This window comes from Pavona decussata, unplaced genomic scaffold (genome assembly GCF_977016875.1).
Source record: "Pavona decussata unplaced genomic scaffold, jaPavDecu1.1 SCAFFOLD_376, whole genome shotgun sequence".
NCBI lineage: Eukaryota > Metazoa > Cnidaria > Anthozoa > Scleractinia > Agariciidae > Pavona > Pavona decussata.
In genome coordinates this window covers 84,128-93,766 of record NW_028145751.1, presented here as the reverse complement: position 1 = coordinate 93,766, position 9,639 = coordinate 84,128, and the positions used below count along the sequence as shown (strand labels likewise).

The 9,639-nt window shown below is 40.3% G+C and overlaps 1 protein-coding gene across 1 annotated transcript; it reads left to right on the top strand.

The window, feature by feature from the left end:
- The first annotated feature begins 1,989 nt into the window (after positions 1 to 1,989).
- Positions 1,990 to 6,024, top strand: LOC146452184 (uncharacterized). The gene is made up of 2 exons (XM_085098121.1): positions 1,990 to 4,159; positions 4,948 to 6,024. The coding sequence occupies exons 1-2, from the start codon at positions 3,545 to 3,547 to the stop codon at positions 6,013 to 6,015; spliced, it is 1,683 nt and encodes a 560-aa protein (XP_084954247.1). The 5' UTR covers positions 1,990 to 3,544; the 3' UTR covers positions 6,016 to 6,024.
- The last annotated feature ends 3,615 nt before the right edge of the window (positions 6,025 to 9,639 follow it).

Here is a 9,639-nt window from a genome sequence, read left to right as displayed (position 1 = left end):
GAAAGTTTGACCCTAACGTGGAGTGTATTCATTAATCAAAAATAATTAACTGTCTTTTGAAACCGGTTATTCAAAGAACTAATAGGTGTTCTAGATACCATTGTTTTGGCAACTGATTGATCATTGAAACAAAACAAGATGTAAATAAAAAACACGTGAAAAGAAAGATGATCTTCAGACTTTCTACCGTATCCCAATTTCAGACGAATCACTGTTTCCTCTTCAAACTCGCTTTGTTGCTTGTATCTAAAGAGCAGATTTTCTCAGCTCTCGGAAACAGCAATGTATACTAATCTGGGCGGGGGGTAAGACAGAGAAGAATAGAACACACTAGTTTTAGTTAAACGACTGTCTTGTACTTGACAAGTTTGAGGCTGAGATTATCCAGGCGTTTAAGAAACATGGTGAGAAATACAAAGGTTGGAATAGAAAAGGACTTTATGAAATCCTTATTGTACAATGCGGTTTCTTCAGTGTTGCGAAGGTACGCTTCCTTCTTCATTAAGGAAATCATCATCATCGTAATTGTCATCATCATCCAATGTTTCCTTAGACTACAAGCAGTCCTTTCAGAAATTTTGACCTTATTTTATATGCCTCTCTCAGCGCCTCGCGTCTCCACACCACAAATTTCTTGTAATTCAGTCTCGACTGAGATGAGATTTTGAAAAATTCAACACAATTTGATCCCGTTTACGTACAAATAAATTTGACACAATTTCAGCCCAAAAATTCCTGTTTCCATTGGATGCAAGGAAGTGACGTCTGTTGCCGCCTCGGTCCGCAAGGAATTGCTCATTTTCCCAGGAAAAAGTTACCTCATTACTTTAGCAAGAAAGAATTCAACGGAGGAATTCGCCGGCTTCTAGCCTCCTCAATATTTTGGTAAATGAAAATGACTATATTGAAATGCCTATCATAGTACAGAAAATAGGTTTTGCAAAAATAGTTGCTCGTTAATTTTTGTTTTTCGTTAAATTTTCGATTTTTTTCTTCTTTTTTTTTTGTGTGTGTGTGTTACTCGTGATTTCTCTATCTCCTCTAAACTCATTTTTTTCTTTCTTGGATTGTAATAACTGTAATACTATTAATTTTATCCTTAAACAGTTGTAAGTCTGGCCCGCCTAGATTAGCTCTCGCTACCTGCGGGCCAGTCTTTCTTTTTTGCTAAATTTTTTAATAAACTTGAAAACTTGCAACTTGAAACTCCAGAAGACCATTTAAAGGCTTATAAAACAATCTTGAAGCGGTAGGCTAGCTTCAGGCTAGCTAGTTAGGCTAGCTTGGAATATTTATTGATGAAAATCTACGGTGACAAACACATATTGATATATTATCTAAAAAGGTCGCTTCCAGAATAGGAGCAATAAAAAGAATTAGACCCTTTGTCCCTCCACCTACTCTTCATTATATATACAACGCACTAATTCAATCTCATTTCGATTATTGCAATCTTGTCTGGGGTAATTGTGGTAAAACATTATTTGACAGACTACAGAGGCTTTAGAACCGTGCCGCTCGTGTTTTAACCTTTTCTAGCTATGATGCTGACGCTAACCGTTTAATTAGACAACTCGATTGGAAAGACTTGAGCACTCAATTTCAAATATAGAAAGCCTTAATGGCATACAAGGCTTTAAATCGTCTTGTTCCTGAATATTTATCCTTTAAATTTGTTAAACGAAATGAAACGCATTACTCCCTGATGGACTCTGTTAACAACCTATTTGTCCAGTTTCCGAGAGCTAATTTCATGAAAAACAGCTTTACTTATAGCGGAGCAGTTCTCTGGAAGGATGTGAGAAAAGCTAAATCCCCAAGTCAATTTAAAAGATCAGTTTATGTTCATTTTTAGTGTTAGAGTGTTAGCAAAACACGGCATGCATGAAAACAAGTTTTAGTTAGATTAGTTGTAGTTAGGTTTTGAATTTGGTTTAGGATAGTTAAGTTATTTCAAATTTTTTTACTACTGATGGATTTTACCGTGTTAAGAGCGGCTTTCCACAAATATCGACCAAGTGGTGGCACAAGTCAAAAAATCGATTTCGTTCATATTTTGCTTATAGGTAGTCCCTAGTGAGAAACAAACTGAGCCGTAGTTAGTTTTTACAAATACCGTTTCCTTTCGCGTAAATATGCGAAAAACGATTTTGACTCAGTTGAGCTCAAAGTCCGCTTCCGGCGGGATGGAATTTTCCTTAACTTTCGACGACTCTCGTATTAATCCGCAGAGTGTTACTAACCTTCAAATGACATTTATTACTTTATTAGGTCTTCTTTTTCTGTTTCACGGAAAAACATTTAAAACCTAAGTTACTTTTCCGTCCGAAATAGGTTAAGAATAGCATGCTATAAATGCAAATTTTCAGCAACCACATTTTAGCACCAAAACATTGCCAATTTTACCCATGGGCGATAACTTAGATTTCCCTATAATGACTTTCTATGGCTTCACTGTATACCTATTGATCATAATATAAAGACAAAGCTCTGGGTAAATGAAAATAAATGACCCGCTAGGCTTCAGATTTATCAGCATTTTCTTGAGATCGAAGCGCAAAAAAGATGGCGTGACACACTGTCACGGGTTCATAGGTTCACAGGTTCACGGGTTCACACAGTTCACAGTTTTTCTTTTTAGAAAAAAATGAAGCGACATTTAAAAGGAAACATTACTTCATTCGCAGTAGAAAAATCTTTGGATCGAAAGTTCGGTAGCGTTACGGACCAATACATATTTCGGCTGCATTTCATAGATGGAAATTTCAGAGTATCCGTTCGCTCTGATGCGGAGTCCATTTCGTTGTTGCGTAATATTATTGTGTTAAAACAAATAATTGGAAAATTTCTTTTCCTCTTTCTTTATTACTGCCATGAATAAATTAAACTAGAAATAGGTAAAACGCAGCAGATTTGAACTACATTAACCTGATTAAAAGTTTCGACTGTTATGTTAAACTGCATCGTGTGCGTGAAATATACTTGCGAAGTACTGTTTGTTTTACTCGTCCGTTGATCATAAGCGAGTTTTTTTTAAGATCTCTGTAGATTAAGAAAGGGAAGAGAAATCACAGTAAGGGTCCATCCCCGTTTTTAAAAACATTGTCTATAGAGTTTTCCAATCTTCATACATCTAAAAGTGCGAGCTCGTGATGAGTGAATTATAGATTTGCAAAAACCGCGTGATTTACTAAGTGAATTAAATTTGCAAAAGAAAGCACACGCACACAGAACGACAACAACAAAAAACACAAGACAGAATTCTGAACGTTTCTAAGGGTAAAAGTAATAACGATAAAAGTCGTAACAAATTAAATGAAACCAAGATAGTGGCCAATACTCGTGTTATGAATAATGTTACTTCGCTGCGCTTTTTGATCCTGAAATATTCTTTCTGTGAAGAAGAACGTAATTAACTAATTAGATTTTTGGACGTCGTTACGTCGGATTGGTGAAAATCGTAATTGCATTTTTGGACCTATGAATAAATTGAATTATTATTACACCAGAGAAACAGTAAGGAACTGTAAACAAAACATCGATCATGGAAGTTTGCTGTTCGTTCAAGTCGGTAGTTGGTGGGCCATGTTCTTTTGATCGCAGAGACAGAACAAGGGCCAGAGAGATAGTACCTCTGCTGTCCTGTACAAAGCAAATTGACCAGCATAAGACATCTTATGGTTTTCAAGATATAGGGAACGAGGTTGAGCTTATTCTTGCCCGTTCGGCCATGTTTTCAATGCCAGAAAACATCAAGACGATGACGATTTGTCCTTCGCATAGATCACGCATTGGACTTGGTTGGGTGCGGGGTACCGACAGGTGTCGAGTACCTGAAACGATATCAAAGCACAAAAACGTGCGAAGCAAATTTCCAAAAGCCGAAAGAGGAATTACGAAAATGTTCTCACAGGTTATCCTTAGAAAAACTGGACTACTACTTCCTGTGGGTTCGGGTATGTATTTCTGTTTTACTGATATTATCGTTTCTTCCATAAATCGAAATGTTTGTCTAAACAGGCTGCTTTTATTGACAGGTGCGTGTAGATCATGTAGGGGAATCTTGCAGTCACTTTGTGAAGAGCAGACGCTGCTGAAAGAACCGACCGCTACTTTTTATTGCGAAGGCATTGCCACTCCGGTACAAACTACTATGTTGGTGAGAAGAAGATTCATTTTACGTAATTTTAATCACTGGACATATTAAGTGCAACTTCAGATTCTAACTGGAAAAACTGGAAAAAAAAAAAAAAAGACCAACGCTCGGCCAGGGACGGCAGAGCCTATTTTTAACTGGAAGGATTTGGAAACTAGCGCGAGTCTAGGACCATCCTCTCCCAGAAAATTTTGAAGTCTAAATGTCGTCCTCGAAAAAAGTCGGGGAGGGGGCTTTCCCTGTCGGCTCGGGGTATGTCTAATTGTGATTACTTGAGCATTCCAGGAAAACGGGACGTCGCATACTTCTTAGAATATGGTTTAACAACTTTCTAAAGTTCGGGAAATTTTTTTTTGATTATGGCATTCAAGAATTCGAGATTATACTGGGTGGGGGAGTTCAGGTGAAACGAGGAGGGGGGAGTTGGATTCAAAGCGCTCGAGGTGTTCGCTGGGCTGAAGAATTTTACCACTTCATCGTAACACGCAAATCACACCTTATTTAAGAAAAATGTAGGAGGGTAACAAAATGCAACAAAGGATTCAATTAAATGAGTTTCTAGCTGCCCAGTACCAATCAGCAAAGATTTTTATTCTGAAAAGAAGTAAAGTTGGAAAATAATCCCCTTTAAATAATCAATATTTTCACTAGCGACTATCTCTATCTCATTATAATTTAAACTCTTCTCCTCCTCTTCCTCCTCCTCCTCGTCTTCCTCTCCTCCTCTTTTACCAAGCACGGGTGAATAGCTTGCTTCGTCTCTGTGAACTATTTTCGCCTGTGTTTTCTAGGAAGCCGGCGCCAGTTCAAGTTCAGTTGAGGTAATGAGCACTCCATTTACACTGCACAAGTTTGACGCCGATACACCTATCGTCGGGAGCATATATCTGCAATCAGACTCGGAGAGCCTACAAGGTTCCTTTCAACAGAGCACTCCAATTGACAAGTCAAGATCTACACTCAACAGGTTCCTGATTTCAAGGGACATAAGTCCAATTCGTTCTTCCTTACAGATCCCTTGGAGCGAAGCCAGTGAAAGGACGAAACGTTACTATGTTAAGAAGGCGGGAGAGACTGTTGCTGCATCACTGGAGGTCATAGCCGGTGAAGATTCTGGTAATTTATGGCATACCCTGGTCCCCTCAAAGGAAATCAGTGAACGCTTTCCTTCAGAAGCCGATGGCGAGAAAAATGTGGACAGCGCTCTACTGGAATCACTAACAGAATGCTACAACAGTGCTACCCAGTGGGAGACACGCCGTCAGATACTGTCAATTATGGTTGACAAAATCAGTTTCAAGTCTCTTCAACGATATATTCCGAATCTTACACCTTATCGTTTCAAGATTGCTAAACAGCACATGTTGATACATGGCAGAGGCTCTCCTTTACCAAAAGCAGTGCAGAAGAGAATGTGCGCTCCTCCTGAGATGGTTGATCATTTTATTTCCTTTATAACTAGCCAGTATGTCGTTCAAGATTTACCATTTGGGCAGAAAAAGTTGTCACTGTCCTCTGGTGAGGTGCTCGTGGTGCCAAATGTTATTCGGAACTTAGTTCCGGAGCGAATTGTGCAACAGTATCAAGAGTATTGCAGGGAGTCAAACATAACCTGTTTGAGTCGAAGCTCTCTGCTGCGAATTCTTGATGTCTGTTCAGCATCTGTTAGAAAATCCCTGCAGGGTCTTGATTACATTACTGCTTCTGGTTCAAAAGCGTTTGAAGACCTTGAAAATGTTGCTGACCAGTTAGGAGACCTTGTAATGGGAATGACATGGGCGAACCAGCAAAAGAAGGAAATGAAATTGGCGAAGCGTTACCTGAAAAGCGACTTCAAGGTACGTCAAATAATTTTTTAAAACTTGTTTTTAACGAGTACAACATATTTAACAAAACCATTTTTGTTTTGGTAGGTCCATGTTTCAGAGTCGTCGTCCATCCCAGACCACTGCAGACAGTATGCACTTAGCGATGCTAAGAGCGCCGACTACCAAGGAAACTGTGATCACACGCACGATGGAGTGTGCGATCGTTGTAACCGCCTGGAGCACAGCATTCACAAAATAGAAGAAGCGCTTAACCTTGTAACAACGTCAGAAGAAGAGCTTGACGAGTTAACGTTTTCTACAGAACAGGCCAAGCATAGCATCGTGACATGGAAGGCTCATCTCCTTCGCTCCGTCAACCAGGACGACGCCAGAGTAAATACGATCGACAACTTAAACGAAGAGTCTGTTATGTTGGAACAGGATTGGGCGATGAAGTATTTACCGCGGAAATACAGAGAAAGTCAACGCGATTGGTTTGCAAAGCGTGGCATTCCGTGGCACATCACAGTGGTAACAAGAAGGTCGTCAGCTGGTCAGCTTGAGACTATGACGTTTGTTCATATTTTTCAGTCCTGCAGCCAGGACAGTAGCACAGTTCTTGCCATAATGGGAGATGTCCTAGAGAAACTGAAGAAAGCAATTCCGAGCCTCAAATCTGTATTTTACAGGTCAGATAACGCAGGATGTTATCACTGTGGTTGGAATATTGTGGGCGCCAAGGTACAAGCAGATCAGGCGGGGCTTGTCTTGAGAAGAATGGATTTCTCAGATCCTCAAGGGGGGAAGGGGGCATGCGACAGAAAGGCTGCAACCATAAAAAGTCACATGCAACTCTACCTCAACGAGGGACATGATATTGAAACGGCTGGCCATATGAAGGTCGCCATTGAATCATCCGGGGGAGTTCCTGGTGTAGTAGTCACTCTGGCATCAACGCCTGAACAGCAACCGAAGAAAACAGTGACTTGGGATGGCATCAGTTATTTGAACAATTTTCAGTACGAGAGCGATGGGCTCAGGGTATGGAAGGCATTTGACATCGGCCCAGGTAAACTTGTGCCTTGGAGCAAGTTTGATAAACCTGTTGCGGCAAGACTCATTCCAATTGAGGATCAAGAAAAAGAAAGCGGCGTTTATGACCAGTTTGTTCCTTTCAAGCCAAAGAAAGTTACAAGACCCGGAAAAAGCGTCCTCGCTAGATGGAGAAGATGACGGTGGGGATGAAAGTAAGGATGCCACCACTGCGATGTTTTCATGTCCAGAGGAAGGATGCGTAATGTCATATCAGAGGCATTCCAGTTTGGAACAACACTTACAGTGCGGTAAACACAAACGTGTTTTAGAGCAAGAGACGCTACTTGACAGAGCAATGTTAAGTTATGCCGCGGAACTTGAGAGAGGGGGTTCGAAGATCTCCGAGCTGCCTGATGTGACATACCAGTCAAAAGAGGAAAGCCCTGAAGTTCAAGTTTCTCCTCCTTGTATGGGTTGGGCCTTACGAAGTTCGTTTGTACGGAAGGCAAGATTTAATCCGAGACAAAAGGAGTACCTTTTGAAGAAATTTGACATAGGGCAAAAATCCGGAAGAAAAGTTGATCCAGCGACTGTTACCCAAGAAATGAGAGCTGCTAAAGACAGCAGTGGCAAACGTTTATTTTCCATAAATGAATTTCTGACTTGCCAGCAAATTCAGAGCTTTTTTTCCAGGGTGGTGGCTAAACGAAATGTTGACATTGTAACTGAAGAAGAGGAAGAAGAAGAGTTAAGTGCTTACCAGGAGGAAGTTTTGAGTGAAATGCGTAGCGATGTTTCCACTCAAGTTGCCCTTCATCATCCTGTGATGTACGACACTTATAACATTTGTGATCTTGCAGCTTCTAGTGGAAAACTTAAAGCGACATTCAGTGTATCTGTTCTGCGAGACATTTGCCTCTCGCTTGGTGTTGAAGTTTCTCCGATTACAGTAAGGCGAAAGCAACCGTATATCGACAAGCTTCTCGAGGTGGTGAGGTCATGCACCTGCTCAAAGTAACGGGTTTCTTTATTGGATTTTGGCGCGCTTTGCAACGCAAAAACAGAGATTGTATTTCTAGAACATGATTAGATAACGTTAAGCCCCCCGCGGATATAGCCCCCTTTTAGCTTTCCTTTTTTTCTGTAAAAAAAATGGAAAAATCATTGCGGGATAATAAGTTCTTATTGAAACGAATTCGATTTATTATGACGTTTTCAAGCTATAATAAAAAAAAACGAGCTAACGAAAAACGTATTTCGATCAACACTGCTATTGCTCGTTTCGACACGGCTATTTTATTCCGGTTATAAGCCCCCTCGTATATAAGCCCCTCCATTTATAAGTCCATTTAAAACCACTTGCGAAGTTGTATAAGCTCAGGGACCCGTTTCTCGAAAGTGCGGGTAACTTACCGGGTCTGGTAAGTGTGGTTTTCGGCTGGCTAAGGAGCGTAAGAAGCGGAAAACGTTTTTCTCACACACGGCTGGGAGTACGGGTTTGAGTGTGCGGGGGGTCTTCAGGTCACATGGCGTTTCAGGGTTCAGTTGTTTTTGTTATCTTCCGCCATTGCCTGACCTGCCCCGCCCACCCACCCTGCATGGTTTTTTGAGTTTTTTGTGGGTTTCAAGTAGTGAAAGGTTTCAAGTAGTTACGTTATACTTGTATCTACAGTAGGCTAAATTTCATATCAGCCGTTTATTCACTCTTTTTTTGTGCTGTGATGCTATTGATTTGTGCTGTTGATGTAATAAAGGTCAGGTTGCATAGTCGGCTTGGCATGGCTCCCAGTTGAGTGTGAGAAGTCAAATGTATTTTCGTTAAGTCAGTTCAAAGCTGACAAAATTGACTTCTGTTGAGAAACATTTATCACCAAAGACACTTATCGGGCCCGGTAAGTTACCGGGACTTTCGAGAAACGGGCCCCAGGTAGCACGTCCTTATTGCTACTTCGTGACTTAAAATTGTTGACACAATGTTCTGTTTAACATACCGACCAAATTTGACGACATTTAATGGTGATGTTATGCTTTGCTGGACTTCGAATATAATGTGCTCGTTTCTGAGTATTTATTCTGCATGCGAAAGTATGGAAGCAAAAGGACATTAGTTATGAAAACTAGTCACTTAAAATCGTCTTTATTCCCAATTTCAAATCATCATGGAAGAAGAAGACATTGAAACATACAAATCTTTTTTTGGTGACACTTCCGGTTCCTGGTTGTCACGCAACAGTGTAGCTTGCGAGTTGTTTATTGAAAAAAAAAAAAAACAGAAATGTTTATTAATTCGTGAACTGGATTTTTTTGTCAAGGTTCTCTAGATTCAGAGGGCAAGAGTACAGAAATAACCCCAGTGTGGGTTAATGAAGAATTCGATGCTAAATTCTTGTTGAAACGTGCATGAAATGATCAAATCTCGTACCCAGATCTCAGTCGGTTCGGAAATGTCGATCTGGGTATGAGAGTAGAAATACTGAAAACGAACTCGTCGTCGGAACACTAATATTATGCTTGTATCGAGCGGGAATAGATGAAGAAGATGCCCAAAACTTATGTTGGATCTTTCATTAAGGTATCAGCTTAGTTTCCGTATCTTTGTGTCTCAAAATGATGCACGTTTTAATCTCTTTTGACTTTCGT